The sequence below is a fragment of the Anastrepha obliqua genome, chromosome 2 (assembly GCF_027943255.1).
Source record: "Anastrepha obliqua isolate idAnaObli1 chromosome 2, idAnaObli1_1.0, whole genome shotgun sequence".
NCBI lineage: Eukaryota > Metazoa > Arthropoda > Insecta > Diptera > Tephritidae > Anastrepha > Anastrepha obliqua.
Genome location: NC_072893.1, coordinates 98,516,251 through 98,532,945, shown reverse-complemented (window position 1 = coordinate 98,532,945; position 16,695 = coordinate 98,516,251). Strand labels below are relative to the sequence as shown.

General features: G+C 38.3%; 3 protein-coding genes across 5 annotated transcripts; 1 reads left to right on the top strand and 2 right to left on the bottom strand.

Moving 5' to 3' along the window:
* Positions 1-5,262: 5,262 nt before the first annotated feature.
* LOC129239198 (uncharacterized) lies at positions 5,263-6,950 on the bottom strand. Its single transcript, XM_054874538.1, has 2 exons — positions 6,379-6,950; positions 5,263-6,313 (listed from the first exon to the last, which is right to left on the bottom strand). The coding sequence occupies exons 1-2, from the start codon at positions 6,760-6,762 to the stop codon at positions 5,429-5,431; spliced, it is 1,269 nt and encodes a 422-aa protein (XP_054730513.1). The 5' UTR covers positions 6,763-6,950; the 3' UTR covers positions 5,263-5,428.
* Positions 6,951-8,161: 1,211 nt separating this feature from the next.
* LOC129237306 (tRNA-dihydrouridine(20) synthase [NAD(P)+]-like) lies at positions 8,162-10,248 on the top strand. Its single transcript, XM_054871970.1, has 7 exons — positions 8,162-8,490; positions 8,549-8,849; positions 8,909-9,030; positions 9,107-9,277; positions 9,351-9,516; positions 9,577-9,791; positions 9,844-10,248. The coding sequence occupies exons 1-7, from the start codon at positions 8,304-8,306 to the stop codon at positions 10,092-10,094; spliced, it is 1,413 nt and encodes a 470-aa protein (XP_054727945.1). The 5' UTR covers positions 8,162-8,303; the 3' UTR covers positions 10,095-10,248.
* Positions 10,128-15,448, bottom strand: LOC129237305 (mRNA-capping enzyme). Of its 3 annotated transcripts, XM_054871968.1 has the most exons (9): positions 15,329-15,448; positions 14,955-15,176; positions 13,931-14,805; positions 13,732-13,867; positions 13,537-13,675; positions 13,306-13,478; positions 10,966-11,066; positions 10,716-10,909; positions 10,128-10,650 (listed from the first exon to the last, which is right to left on the bottom strand). In XM_054871968.1, exons 2-9 carry the CDS (start codon positions 15,147-15,149, stop codon positions 10,451-10,453), a joined length of 2,013 nt encoding a protein of 670 aa, XP_054727943.1. In that variant the 5' UTR covers positions 15,150-15,176; positions 15,329-15,448; the 3' UTR covers positions 10,128-10,450. The 3 variants fall into 3 exon arrangements, with proteins under 3 accessions (XP_054727943.1, XP_054727942.1, XP_054727944.1); XM_054871967.1 differs by having other exon boundaries at positions 14,955-15,369; XM_054871969.1 differs by having other exon boundaries at positions 10,498-10,650; positions 10,708-10,909; positions 14,955-15,369.
* Between the last annotated feature and the right edge of the window lie 1,247 nt (positions 15,449-16,695).

The window sequence follows — 16,695 nt, the reverse complement described above, 5'->3', positions numbered from 1 at the left end:
GTGTACGCGCCAATTACATGTATATATAATTTTATAAGTTATTATATATTGATAAAGTTACTAGATTAGATACTTATTTCTTATAAAAATAAAGAAAAAAGTTTTTCTTAGAGTTATTTGTACAGCCTAACGGACAAATAAATTTAATATTAATAAAGTCGAATAATTAAAAATAATATGCTAAATTATAATATACAGTATGGGGCAGATATAAATTACCACCGCATACATTTGTGAAACATTATCAACATTACGTATTACTAAATTAACAAACCCGATATCGTATGTCATTCATGGGTATTTTTAACTGTTTCGCATACAAATTTTCTAACTTTTGGTAGAAGTATAGCGGCCGCCATAGCCAAATGAGTTGGTACCATTCGTTATGAGCTGGGTTCGAAACTCTGTGTGTGCTTGAAACACCAAGGGATATAAATGTTTTTTTTTTCGAAAAACAAAATAAAAGCGGGCAAAGTGCACTGTCTGAGATGCCCATCTTTTCCATGTGCTTTGCCCATAGAAAGTGGCCCGTCATCAGAGGAACTGCGACAGTCGGTCGGACATGACAGGTAACATCAATTTTGTCCATCTGCAGCCTCTCTCAGCCTGCCAATCTCACTTGTGGGTTAGAGTAACCCGTTTGTTAACCGTGTCTTTGATGGGTGCAGAAGGGAGTGGCAGAGCGGGCTCCGGGCCAAAAAAGTTGGCCTCAGAGCCCAGTCTGGCTAAAGAGTCAGAGATCTCGTTTCCCGCGATACCCACGAGTCCCGGGACCCATGTTAGCATCAGGCTATTATGTCTACCGACATAGTGCAGCCATTCTCAATGCAGCCGGTTCTACGTTGCCGGAATGACTCGGGTTTTCCCCGATCAAGGGCTGCCGCCCCTGTAAACTAGCCCTGTCTAGTGTACCGTATCCCACCCCCAATCTCTCGTCACAGGAGCAATCCCTTGCAGTACATTTGCTCCAAATACTTCTCTTCAGGGCTGGCTTTGAACCCAACCCTGGACCAGAGGTATTTTAATGCTGCATCTGCCACAAACGGCTCCAATCAAACTCCACCTCGGTTAGATGCAATAGAGCAGCGGGAGGTGCCATCTTAAGACCTGTTCAGGCCTTAAGACTCACAGGGAGTGGTCCACAAGGTATGTGGCCACGTGTTGCTCCCGCTATCTTTGGAAAGCCATCAGTCAGTCGAAGACGCGCCGACTTTCGGGGATAAAAGCTTGCTGGACGGCATCGTAAAAATGCACTGTTCCAATGCTTTTTCCCGAGAATGGCTGGTACGAGCGAGTGTCTGGATTCCGGGTCCTTCCTGTAGTTAAGCAGAACTCCTCACACGCATCAGTGTTCAAAACAAACACCCTGACACGACTCTCTGGAGAGTATACTCGTGTACTAGTCAGAAATCCGCTACAACTTCGGAAGCGGGTTCCCACCTGGGGCTGGGTATCGATCGTGGGTTTCTCAAGGTACTGAAATCGAAGTACGGATCCCGTCCTCATCTACATCTGGGACGAATCCATTTTCGTGTCCAGGATAAGGTGGAGGACAAAGTGTAAATATAGTCAGTCTCAGGACTTTACGTAGATAAACCTGCAGCATAGCAAAGCGTCTACGACTCTCCTGTGCGGTAGGCACGCAAAACTGCAACAAACCCACACATAATACTAATACATGAACTATGGGTATGTCACAAGCGTATCTGTGGTCTAGATGCTATGTCGTGGGGACAAATTCTTCATTGCGAAAGGAATGTGAGACCGCGAGCATGTATTATCATGGCAAGGTTGATCGAACACACGATGTTAAAAGAGCTATGCTCCGGAGATATCGTTGTTCCAAAAATAAAGTACTGGAAGAGTGGAAACAGTGTCAAATCTATCATAGTTTCGGCCTACCTACCCTACGACTCTTTACAGACACCTCTTTCGAAGGAGCTAAGAAAGTAGTCAAGTATGTAGAATCCAATAATTTGCTGCTAATAGTGGGCTGTGATGAAAATTCACAGAACATTGTATGGGGAAGCAGTGTAGTATGATTATAAGTCGGATATGCCTTAACATTAATATTCATAAACATTTTGTTTTGGTTTTTATTTTATTGTCCACTTATGCATTCACTGTGCTGTGCCGTTTAAATAAAGTATCATATTTCTTAAAAGGTTCATTACACTTGAAAGTAAACGCAAATATAGCTAACGTAATTATTATATGCGCGGCGCGTGAATGCTAGAATCATATTACACAAGTAAACACCGAAAAATTGTTGTTGGCTTGCATTGATAAAAGTTACTATAAAAACGCTTGTAATTAGTATGTAAGACACAATAAAGAAAATAATCGTTCGCCAAGCTGGATGCCTAGCTTGGAACGATAAATAAATAAATATATTTAACTCAAATAAATATTCTTTCATTACAGCAGCAAATGCAACTCCAGAACTCTCAAGTTACTGGATTTTATCCTGTTATCTGATTTGGTCATTTAATACACTGGTAACAAACCAACTTTTGTGACCAAAAAGAGACAAGAGATGATGGATTTAACACTTACCAATAGGCGGCTTCAGTAGCCGAATGGGTTGGTGCGTGACTATCATTCTAAATTCAGAGAGAACGTAGGTTCGAGTCTCGGTGAAACACCAAAATTGAGAAAAGGTTTTTCTAATAGCGGTCGCCCCTCGGCAGGCATTTGCAAAGCTCCGCGTGTATTTCTGCTATGAAAAAGCTGCTCATAAAAAAATATCTGCCGGTCGGAGTCGGTTTGAAACTATAGGTCCCCCCATTTGTGGAACAACACCAAGATGCACGCCACAAATTGGAGGAAAAGCTCGACCAAACACTTAACAGAATTGTACGCGCCAATTATATATATACGAGTATAATAGGTCAGTTGGAAATTAAACCGATGGTGGGTTTTATAAGAGGATTTTCTTTCTGAACATTTATTTATTCCGAAACCAGAAAAGGATGACTATTCCCCAGCAAAAAGTTTTAGACCAATCAGTGTGACATCTTTCGTGTTGAAAAGTGTAGAACGAGTGGTTCAGAAACATATACGAGAACGGGTAATTGCCGAGAAGTCCACTTAGTAGAAATCAACACGCTTACCAGAGTGGAAAATCATGTGAATCAGTCTTACACGATCTGGTTAGCAAAATTGAAGCGGGTTGGAAGCTAACGAGTATACAATGGGCGTGTTCGTCGACATTGAGGTGGCTTTTGATAATGCCACTTTTGGCTCTGCCGAAGGACATGGAGTTGTGAAGTGGATATATTCCATGCTCTCTGAGAGGCTGTTAACCGCTGGTGAGAACACAGACGAACTATTCACCGTCAGGGCCAAGCAAGGATGTCTCCAAGGGGGTGTTCTTTTTCCGCTGTTGTGGTGTTTGGTCGTGGACTCTCTACTAGCGGAAATGCCGAAACTCGATTTTCATGTCCAATCTTATACGGACGATGTCTGAGCACTAACATCGGATAAATTTCTAAGAAGGCTTTGCACGAAAGTGCAGTCTTTCCAATGAAGTTAAATATCTAGAATTAATTTTGGATAAGAAACTGACATGGGAGACACACGTTTCACTGAAGGTGAATCACACAGCTTTTATCAGACCAATCATCACTTACGCCTCTGTGTTCTGGTGGCGACGGATCATGGTTAAATCCGCACTCCGGAACCAGGCTGCAAAGAAGTGTATGTTTATGTATTACGGGCGCTATGAGTGCAACCTCCGGCGATGCTCTAAATTCTATGTTGATTTGCTCCCCTTGGATCTTAAGATACAACAGAAAGCAATAAACGCTATGTATAGACTCCATAAATGTGGTTTTTGGCACGAAGGCGGAACTTCGGGACACAGAGAAATCTTTAAGTTGCTATCTGAGCAGTATCCACTGTTTTTGGCACCTAAATACGACCTGATACCCACAGTTTCATTTGGTGGGAAATTTGATGTCAGATTTTCATTGCGTGAGCAATGGAGCAATTCAGAATGCATTCAGGGAGGTTTGACGGATATTTTCTTTACCGATGGGTCCAAGAATGAAATAGGGTATGGAGCCGGATGGTACTTAAACGATAGTAATAAGTATCACTACGCTATGAGGAAAATGGCAACTGTTTTCCAAACGGAAATTTTTGCCACTTTTGAAAGTAGCCGAATGGATAATCGAGAGGAGATGGAGGGGGAATCAGATTGAGGTTCTCAGTCACAGTCAGGCTGCACTGAAGGCCCTGGAGAACGCGAAGCAAACCTCAAAGATTGTTCAAGAATGTAAGAAGAAGGTCAATTCTTTCGCAAGACATAACAGGCTTGTACTTATATGGGTTCCGGGACACTTTGGTGTTCAAGGAAACGAAATCGCCGACGAATTGGCCAACCGTGGATCAGCGGTGGCCCACAGGGGCCAGAGCCAATAATCGGAATCAGTTCCGCAGGAATCATGAATTGGATCAGCGATTATGTATACAATCTACATAAAGAGCGATGGTCCGGTCTAGAACGCTGCAGAACTGAAAGTGCTTTGTCATAACTCCGAACAGAAAACTGTCAAACTTTCTACTAAAATTAAGAAGGAAACACATTCGGTTGATGGCCGGTATCATTACAGGACACAATACATGGAGTCAGCATATGACCACCATTGGAATCATTGAGCACCCAATATGCCTTTCTCTGTGAGTGTCCTGCCTTTGCTAGAGCGAGGCTATGAGTTGTGGGTTCCGATGTCGAGAGAATGAGTAATATTCGTTCTCTAAAACTAGAGGATATTTACAGATTTTCCAGCACAGCAGCTGCGGTTGTCGATCATTTAGAAAGACATATTTACATACATATATTGATGCATACATATGTACTGAGCCGCGACCCTTCGACATGACAATAATTCACGATTTATCAAATATTGGCAAATAATTCAAAGCGAAATATCCCAATATTGACTATTTTCGAATGGTCGATAAAATTTAATTTATGAATTAAAATACTTTGCTCGTAGAAATATGAACTCGAATTTATCAATGAATTTTTTGGCGCCGCCGCGTCTATTTTAAGTTATTCAGCACCATGGCAACTAGAATAATGGCCTCTACGGCTGCGCCTATGAACCCATGCGCTGCAATTGAGCTGTCTAAAATTACTGTGAGCGTCAAAATAAAGTGTACAAAGCTTTTGTTATAATATGGATTTTATTTCAGTCTTTTATAACAAAACAATATATTTTAATTTCATGTTTTTTAAGTTAGTATTTGATTCTCTACTAATAACTAGAAAACAACAAAAAAATAAATTACAACAACAAAAGTTGTCAGACAAAAACAAAATTTAGTGCATATTTTACGCAAAAGAAATAATTTAGGAATGCATATAGATAATTAAGATGCTTCTTTATTTGACGTATTAAAAATTTGCGGGGTGACTAACTTAGTAATATTCCATTAGAGCATTTCGCTTCTGCCTGCCTTGCGTGTCTTCTTCGACCTCCGTTTTCTTGATTACTCCAACCGCCACTTTTGTCCAATTAAATTGAATGTCCTTCAGTTTGCGATCAACATAATCGTCCTCCATTTCTACGCACAGATTATGCAAAGCACAAATAGTATCTATAATTTTACGGGCTTCGTGTAAGTTACGCGCTTCCAATGAATACAAAACGTTAAAACGTGTTGCCATAGCGTCTAATACTTGTTCGCCAATCAGCAAAGCCGGCAGTAATGCAGCATTAAACGCCCTCTCACTGTCATCACTAGGCGCCCCTATTGGGCGCATTAGATAAGGTTTTAGTGGAAAGTTTTGATCTCCAATTAAATAACTGCCTGCTGGCATTGTTTGCACGTTAAGCGCCAATGTTTGTCCTATTGGAGAAGCGTCGAACGAGTATTCGCTGGCAAGCACAAAAAAGCAATCAATGACTTTTTTATCCGCGTCGCAAATGATTTGTAATATAACTTGTCGCTCTTCGTTTTCAGCTGTGAGGAATACATCTAACTGTTTTATGGCAATAATACCGAATATTTGGTTAAACCTTTGTAACTGTTGATGTGACTGGAAGTTTTTTATAGTGTAATTGCGCTTTTCTGGCGTACTTGGCCACACTATTAACGCTTCGTACTGTGCGGAAATACGTCGCCAAAACAAACGTATGACTTGTTGGCATACATGCTTCGTAATGCTAAACTTACGACTAATATCTTCGAAATGCTCATTGGTGGACAATTTCCAGAGTGCGAGTGAGAAAATTGACTGTGGCGGTGCTGCGGTGGGATAATGGTTGTAGGGTAAATATTGCCGCAATCTCTTAAAAATGCGCTGCAAGTTAAAAAAAAAGTTTTGTTAACCATAACATTATCTTTGTTTTTATATGTAGAGCTTACCAAGAAAGTCATTTTGCTCATGTGTAAATATCCCTCAAAAATAGTACTATTAAATTCATTAATCAAATTAATTTCGAGTGGCATACGGCGATTGCTGGGCTCGTACTGTGTTGTGTGTGTATGTGTACTATTGCTCGCAGCGTCCTTTATAGAAATATACTTTCTTGATTTGGAAGTAGTCTGCATTTCCGATTCTACAGAGCTTCGTTGAGGTTTCTTACGCTTCCGCTTAAAAAAATAAACAAGTGCTTCATCTTCAGTATCTCTTGAGAGCAAAGGAAAATCATTTGTTTCACATTCATGAGGCTTGTTCTTCGTATTATTATCTATTAAAATATCTTTGACTATAATGGCCGCGATATTCGACAACAGAATACTTTCCATTTTTTCCTCTTCTATTAAAGGTTGCTTCAATGTTTCTCTGGAAGGATTGAAGACCTATTCGGACAGTTTAATCGCTAAAACGAAAACTCCAATTGTGTGAATCCTTTACTTTTGGTTTTGGTTTGTTATATGTAGATTTATTTGAATGGCTTTGAAAAACTAGTGATGATATTTTATTTATTTATTCTTATATTGGCATTTCGATAGAATTCGATTACTGCTGAGTTATTTTTTATAGGTGGGTAATTGTTTCTTGCCTTAAGACCTTTTCATTTCGCCACACATTAGCAAGTGGCGAATAGATGGAGAAACTGGTATAAATAACCATACCTTGTCAGCGCTGGAAATAAACTGCCAAAATGAACTCGCTTTGTTTAGATATTTGTTTTGGCTTTCCATTTCTACCACGATAAAATTGTTTATAACGTCTAAATGCTGCTGCTGCTGTTCACGCTCATGAGCATACAGTAACTTGCAGAAAACAGCACAAGTAGCTTATAGAAAAGTTCTGTGTCGGACATTTCAATACTAAGAGAAAATCTCGAAACAATTATTTTATTTTCTCTGATAGTAGGTAAATAGTTAATTAGTAAAATACTTTACGTACGCAGTTCTTCAATTGATAAAAAGTGCACAAAAACATATGCATATATCTGCAAGGTTAGAAACTTACTCTGAAATCAGAGTATTTGAAGATTACTGTACATATTTGAAGGTAGCTGTGCATACAATGCTGTGCCTATGAATGCGCCGCGGGATTTCTTGAGATGTTTTAGGGAATCGTAATATTTTTGCTGTGGCAGGAGCACATACATACACACACCATATATGTATATATGCGCATATGAATTCATATAAATTCACATAGTTGTATTTCCTGTGAGCCTGAATCATTTCTCTATGAGGATTATTAATTAGATATGCGTGAAGAATTTAAAATAAAACCAATGTATCATCATACTTACCTAATTTATAATTAGTGACGACAAATTGTTAATAATATCAGATATTTTAAGATTTTTATTATTAATTTATTATTATACATATATGAACGAAAAAATGTATAGTAATATTTTTTATTTATTTTATTTATGTCATAAAAAAACCAAAAAGAACATATCTAATATGTCATGCATATGTATATGTATGCATGATACAAATTATATGGACATATCAAATGAAGAAATCTATTCTGTACGCAAGCAAATGTAAGCTAATGTAAACTACATTTTTTCACACTTGCGTATCACCTCTCATTTCTCTTCGGCAGCCATATTAATTAATTTGCTACTGTTAACTTGTGGTGAAGTAATTTCAGAGTTGAATTTCTTACCCGTGTTTTGTTAGAGCCCAAAATGAAGAACGGGCCGGGATTGTGCCATCTCTATGAATTTACGTTCTCTGTACATATTTACATAGGGTGGTCAGCTGTTTATTCAAAAGACATGCAGTAGAGGAGCAAATTTGATTTATTTGCCACGGAATATAAATTTCAATGATTTACAACTGAGGTAAATGAACTTTAAAAGCGTGCTGTGTTAATGTCAAAAATGACAGTGGAGGGAAAGAACGCAGCTTTGGATTACCGCAATAAGGTGATATTGGCGCCAATGGTTCGAGTAGGAACACTACCAATGCGTTTGCTGGCTCTTGAATTCGGTGCCGACCTTGTCTATACAGAGGAATTAATCGACTTGAAGCTGATACGTTGCAAAAGGCGTTTTAATGGTAAAGGAATAGTGAAGTAGTAGTCTAATTCACGTTTAATATTTACCTTACTTTGTAGCTGCATTGGGTACCGTCGATTTTATAGATCGTAGCGATGGCACAATTGTATTTCGTACTTGCGCAAAAGAACGTCAACAAGTCGTACTACAATTAGGAACTAGTGATGCAGAACGTGCCTTAACCGTAGGAAAGTTGGTGCAGTGTGATATTGGAGGATTAGACATAAATATGGGCTGTCCGAAAGAGTTCTCCATAAAAGGTGGTATGGGTGTAGCGCTCCTCGGGCAACCAGATAAGGCGGTTCATATTTTAACTACGTTATGCAAAAACCTATCCGTTCCAGTAACCTGCAAAATTAGGTGAGCTTTGAGTTTAAAACGAAGACATGAATGAAAATATATTCCAAGCATTTTTGCAGAATATTACCGGACTTGAATCATACGATCAAATTGGTACAACGTTTTGCTGCCACTGGAATCGCTGCAATTGCGGTGCATGCACGTACCCGCGACGAGCGACCTCAAAACCCGCCTCATCCAGGTGCGTAGAAAATGAGTTTTCCTGAAGACCTATTGATATTTTACAGAGCTTCGAATCATAAATTCACTTTTAATAGATTTTATACGTGAAATTGCGAAGGCTGTTGATATACCAGTGATTGCGAATGGCGGTTCCAGGGAGTTTCAAAAATATAAAGATATATTAAATTTTCGCGATTTGTGCGGCGCCACTAGTGTTATGGTGGGAAGAGCAGCACAGTCAAACGTTTCCATTTTTCGGAAAGAAGGTGAGCCTTTTTTCATTACGTATTATATATTTTTAATTCAATTACAATAAAAAGTAACATTAACACACGTCAGGCATGCTCCCAACGGATAATATTATTGTGAAGTATTTGAAACTTTGCGTCGACTATGACAATGCAGCTCACAATACTAAATACTGTGTGCAAAATATACTAAAAGAGTTGCAAGAGACGCCACGAGGTAAACAGTTCTTACAATGTCAAACACTTCAACAAATGTGGTAAGACTCTAATTTAGTTTCAATAATAATTTTCTTGGAAGTAAAACTTTCTTATCGCAGTGAAATCTGGTCGCTTGGCAGTTATTGTTATCGCAAACAATTAGAGTTGAAAGATCTTGGTAACTTCGGTAGACGTGAGGTGGCGCCTGGTGTGATACCTGATGACGATACTGCGGATGGCCCAGAAATGAAGCGACGAAAGGTAGACGCCCCGCCATTGGATGCAGATGTTATACAACATAACATCGCATTTCTTCGCTCGAACTATAGCACTGGTTAGTAATAACCTTTACATATCTATTAGCGTACAGTTTATTTTTAAAACAGATACTCAACTACCAAAAACAATGCTGTACTCTTATGCTGGTCGTAAAAGAAAGGATATTCCGCTATACGAAACGCAATGTATTGACAAACTATTCCGTGCAATTTGCAGTTTTGACGGAAAAAGATATGCAAGTTCATTTTGGGAAAAAAATAAAAAACAGGCTGAACAAGGTGCAGCACTAGTGTGTCTACTCGATATAGGTGTGATACCTGAAGATGCATTGATTAAGAACGGTAGTATATTGCGCTGAATATATTCCTATTAAATTGATATATATAATACAGAAGCGTTCAGACGTTTATTTACCTTTGTTTACCACAATGCAATTAATTATTACTCTTCACCATAGCGTAATAATTGGGCACCAAGTTTTGAAAATAAATAGAAAAATATTAAAAGTGTAAGTTAACTGCCTACAAATTTTTTGGATTCTTTTTTTAATAGTTTGTCGGATGCGTATAGCCTGGCAGTTACGCATAATGCATTTAAATAAATCTATTTCCCCCAATATGTTTCTACTATTAAGTGTTTGACAAAATTTTTCGCAATTTTTATAGAAGAGCTTTGCGAACTGCATGTCTTAAATATAAACTAAAATAGCTTCATTTATTTTAGTCGCTGATGTTCTTCTTTTTGATGATGGTTTTGGTGCTGTTTCTGCATAGGTGGTGGGTGGTGTTGGTTTGGTTGCAAATGACGTTGTTGGGGTGGCGGCATTACATTATTATGATCCCGAAATCTATAGTTCTCAATAAAGCCCAGTAAAATAGACTTCGTTATCGGATGACGTATACTTTCCAAAACCGCTAATATATAATAGAGATGAAAAATTACTAAATCATTATTATTTCTTTACTCATTACTTCCTCACATTCTGCTGTATTGTAACTATTTGGCAATAGTTTATCCGTACGTTCACGCATGAATTCCCACTGCCCCTGCGAATTAATGGTGCATTCAATGATCTTGTTATCCAAATCCTTCAAGACCTTAGTGCATTTTATTTTTCCGTAAGGCTGGTCAGATCCGCCAACATATAATAGGCCTATTTTTTGTGTTACCACTCTGCAACAAATACAATTTTAAGTATTTACTACTAACCAACATATTTCTCTACCAACCCCATGCCACTTTCTACTGCAATTTTGAGTCGAAAATCTATAGAATTCATATGAAACGGTTTCCATTTAAGTACATCCGGACATACACCAGCTTTGTAGGGCTAAAAATACAGTATACTTTGAAATAATGGTGATTTGTGTAATTAATAGTATGTACAAATGGATAGGTTTTATTACTCGATAACCGACACATTATTGTTGTTAAGCAACCTTATGAAACCCTACGCGATGGGTGTTCCACTAAGTGTTGCATTCTCATCTATAGGTAGACTCGAGAAACGCGCTATTTCGACGGGACCGAGTCATAGGGAAGATTTTTCACATGAATGGTATACGTTTGTTATAACGAGATGCATTCCAGAACGAAGTTATGCCAGTATCTGCGAAACGCACTGTTTGGTTGTTGTTGCTCTAACAGCATGAACGGTAACGTAGAACCACCGGTTGGCCTTCGATAACGGGATTCATACAGCAAATATAGGATTGTAGTAATCGTTTTCAGTTTGTCGGTAGACGGTTGTCGTAAAAACATTAAAATAGGATAAATGTTCAGCGAATGCTGCTCAAATTACAGTATTTCGCTGGATATAAATCAGGGATTTAGCAGTTCAAAAACCACTGCCAATCGCAATGATGAAATTGGCCGTCGTTGTCCATTTAATCTAACGATAGCCCAAGACTGTGAGTGAAAAAGGTGGGGTGGATGGATTTAAGTGAGCATGTGAAGAGATAGTTAGTGGCATGCGCGGTGCCCTCACATGATGGACATATATTGACTATCCCTAGCTCAATTCATAATTTTGTTAGAGTAACGCGTTTCCCATGTGACAGCTAAAACTTTGTTTGTTTGTTAACAGTAATAGAAGCCCCGCCAGTGTAGGGCATATCACCGGTCATCTTCGTCTAGCTCATCTAAAGGTAGGCCCAGGAAAAATGCTGTTTCGACAGGTTGGGTCCAGAAGGAGAGGGGTGTTAGATGAGTCGGTTTTAGAGGGCATGCGAAAAGGTGGTTAGTGTCGTGCGGGGTGCCTTCACATGCCGGACATATCGCACCCTAAATACAAAAGGGTCACAACTCAAAATACTAAGATTTTCAGGAGAGACGAAAAACGTTTTATGTAAAAATTATTGTAATATTTAAAGCAAATATTGTTCCATAATGAAAATATACAACATTGAAGAAGGTTCTACTATATTTTTTTCAATTTTATATTAATATATGTTTGCGAAAATAAAACAAAATTTTGATTTATGACTCTTTAACTGAAATTTTTTCAATTAACTAGTGATATTATCTTAAGTTGTGCCTTTTTAACTGATAAAATGTTTTAATTTTATAAGTTTCCTAACCTAATTGAACTCACTTTTCACAACTAAAGAGGCACAATGCAAAATAATATACCACGAAATTTATCACTTTTTACAGTTATAGAGGCAGAACTCAAAATAAAACTCTTTATGTGTAATAAAAGTAATCACCTGTTCTTGAGCCCATTAACGCAACTAAAAATAATTCTCTTTAGCTGATCGTGCAAAAGCAACACACTTGACATAAAAATAGACATAACTGTATTTTTCCAGTTAAAGAAGATAGTTATGTGAACGAAATATTTGCAGCAGTTAGAAATGTGTACTCTGAATTAATTTATGCAAGAAACTCAGTTTTGGAAAATTTTGAGTTGTGACCCTTTTGTATTTAGGGTGCGATATGTTTGGTATGTCGGAGTCGATTCTGGATAAGTAGGAGTTTAACCTGCTACAGTATCCAGAACGTAATTGCGCCAGTGTTACACATGTCTTACGAGGAAGCTGGAGCTCTTCATCTGCTATAGATGGTGGTTGGACTCCGATATCGGCATTCACAGGACGGGAGCTTAAGAAGGTGGTGACGGTCTCCCGGTGAATGTCGCAAAAACTCATTATCTGCGATGAGTGTTGGACGCATAAGGATAATCCAGGAGCAAGAGCTCATGAAGGTGCTAAGGAATTTTCGGTCTAGTGGTCATATTGTTGAAGCTCGTCTCTAAGACCACAGAGACAACTTCTGATGTGTGTAGTAAGTAGCACGACAGAAACTACCTTCTGAGCATACTGTTATGTTGACGGGGAACGTAACCCCGCAACTACACCTTTTGCTAATTGTAGATGCCTTAACTCTGTCAAATGTATGTTTTTAATTTCTCATTCAAATGAATATTGAATTGTCAAACAACGAAATGACAGCTGGCAGCTGAGAAATATCTTTAAGAAGTAATATGAAGAGAAAATGTGTCTATCTAAGTGCATACCTCAACTAATATTTATCTATATGCTGAAATACTCTCTTCTTAAAGAACTTACTTGCTTTGAGGGCTGAAAAATTAAACCATCTGGCTCATGTAACAAACTTTTAGCAAACTTTTCACCTAGTAGAGCGGCAGATTGCTCTATTTCCCAAAATTCTTTTTGGCGTATGCTGAACGGTTCTAGCGGTCTATTAATCAAACCCTTTGTTATGGCTTCATAGCGGGGATCTAAAATAAAAATGATATATTTTCTCTGTAAGAAAACTTCACTTCTACTGTAGCATACCAATTATTTTATCTTTGATGCAACGCAACCGGTCAGGAAAGAATGGCTGAGAACCAATGTCAATATTGCAAAGCTTAACTATGTCATATATCAGGTAACGCGGTATGGATTGACCATTAAGTTTATCAATTACCATTTCCTAAAAACACAACAAATTTAAATAGTTTCTCATGAAATCCAAATTGTATAGTTTACCCCATCTAGAAGCGTGTCTTCTAAATGCTGATTTAAATTTCCAGCTTTAACGAAAGTCAAGTTCTCAACCTGAAAACATGAATTGTTCCGATCGAAAAAGTAAATCTCATCACGTTTATTAATAAGCATCATATACCTGTAATAGAAAATGTTACAAATAATTCAATAAGCATCTCTATAATAAAAGCATTTTACTTACCGTGTTCCATCAGCTTTCCACGATACACGATATGGTATCTCATATAAACGTTTTAGGTTATTTTTGTCCATAGAAACTGGTTGAGCCCCTGGGAACCCACTCTTCTTCCAGCCGCACATATCTTGGAGCTTAGATTGCAATTCACTCAGTTTTAGTTCATCTGTAACATGCACTATGCCTGGCACACCGCTCATGAATGTTGCATTTTTAATTATAATCTCTTTGCGGCGCTTACGACCACTTACATTGGAAGTACATGTCACATTAACTTCACCACTTCTCGCATTTGTGACAGCGCCTTCTGTGTGATCGCTTTTATTGAAATCTTTTTGGGTTTCATCACCCACCTGACCAACCTTGACATGATTAAAATCAGAGTGTTGCTGTGAACTGGAAGCCACTTCAGATGCTTTCCGCTTACGCGAATCATACATATTATCATTGCTACCATCACTATCATCGTACTCCAAACACCAACCTGGCAACTCGGGAGCCATCATAGCATCTTCATCATCCTCGTAGCGACGAAATAGTTCATTTATATAGTCCTGTTTGTATATGCCGGGTGGGCGTGCTTCTGCAAATATGGCTAACGCAGTTTCAATTGAATAATCAAGACGCTCTACTAGATATGAAGAAATCAGAAATCCTGTACGATTAAAACCATGCGTACAATGTACGGCCACAATATCAAATGGACGTTCATTAATGAAATTGTCCACAATCTCAATAAATGACTGTGTTTGCTCTGGTGAAGGTGTCTCCCCATGACCACGACACTGCAATTTTACATACTGAGCATCGCGTGATTCAACCACTTGGCGATCATAAAAACGCTTTGTGTTTGTCAAATCGATCCAAAGGCCCAACTTTAACTGAAATGGAAAGTAATTAATGCCTCAATTCCTTAAGATATAAGCGGAAGGAATACAGCTAAACCAATGAATATGAAATATATATATTAACAAATGTAGTGTGTAAGCAGTATGGGTGACACGTTGCAGGTACCTGTGTATTCGCTTACCTTTATTGATTTGCAATAGTTAAAAATCATTTCTGGATGAAACATGCATTCTATTGGCATCTGCGAGTCAAATGCGCTGCTCAAAGGTGTTTTAAATGCCAAAAAACGTTCAGCAATAACCTTTTCACTTTTTCGAGGGCAATGCAGCCAGCGATTTGGTATCGGACCAGGCCCACTCTTTGAATTTCGAGACATTTCCCCCAGTATTCGGCACCTAAGCACCTAAAAAATTGGTGAGCGCTTGTGAAAATTAAGTGATGGTCACAAATAGATTTTAAATTTCTCTGCAACCAATTTTATCAATTCTTAAACAAAACATATGTAATAATTCACTGCCACAATGGGATAAATTTGCACACAACGCTGTCACTTACAGCTGATGAATAATAATTGCAGAATTTGGATTAAATTTAATATCAACCTTAAGGTGAATGCAAATGTTCAATACTTGTTCGATATTTGGATTGACGAAAAAAAGTCGATATTGATAGGTCCCGCTCCGCTCGCGATATACCACATTCGTTCAATATTAGCCGTGTTTGGTTTTGACGCGCATATGAATTAGCGCTTATAGCAGAGAACGTTAATGTATAGAGAAGTCTCACGAGCTACGAATAGTGTGATTGTCAAAAATGAAGTCTAACCACTGCCGGGGTGTGGTGAAACTTTTAACAGAGCTGTTTACAGCGATTTCTCTCTTTAGTATATTGGCTCTACATAGTTTTTGGCTTCTGTAGGTAATCAAATTGACGAAAAGCCGACGGCATTTTGCAAAGTATTTAATTGTGCATTTTTATGTTCCCTTGATAAACGAAAATTTATTCAATTTGTATTTTCAAACAACTAAATTGATTTGCGCCAACATTTCAAATCAACGTAACTTTACAGTTTCAACAAAAATTCATCATCAAAAAATTCATTGATAAATTCGGGCTCATATTTCTACGAGCAAAGTACTTTCATTCATAAAACGAGCCGCCCATACGCCAATTTTCTCGACCATTCGAAAATAGTCAATATTGGAATATTTCCCGTAGAATTATTTGTCAATATTTGGTAAATCTTGAATTTTTGTCAAGTCGAGTGCCCGCGGCTTCGTACATATGTATGCATCAATATATGTATGTAAATATGTCTTTCTAAATGATCGACAACCGCAGCTGCTATGCGTCAAGTCCGTGCATGAGCATGCAGTAAGTTGCAGAAAACTACATAAGTAGCTTATAAAAAAGTTCTGTGTCGCACATTTCAATACTAGAACAAAAATTTCGAAACAATTATTTTATGTTCTTTGATAGCAGGTAAATAGTTAATTAGTACATTACTTTACGTATGTAGTTCTTCAATTGATAAAAATTGCACAAAAACTTATGCATATATCTGCAAGGTTAGAAACCTACTCTGTTTTTTTTTTTAGGGAGGTTAAAATCAAAATGTCACAAACATCATCAAAGGAGACGTCGCACCAGTGGTATGTGTGGCATGCTCCCACTAACACTATAACAACCCTCGTTATCGGCTGAGTTCCACCCTGGGACCGGGGTAACATTTCGTCAAGGTGGAACCGCGTTTATATTGACACAACAGGTACCTGCGTCCAGGTTCCTCTTACATGGTCGTATGGAGGTTATACGCTATCGATGGTGTTCTCCGGTCTGAGATGTGCGAATTACCTGACCTCAGCGTGGAATTTTCTGCAAGTGGCGTCCGTAAACGCGATGGGGCTTCCGAAATCATGCTT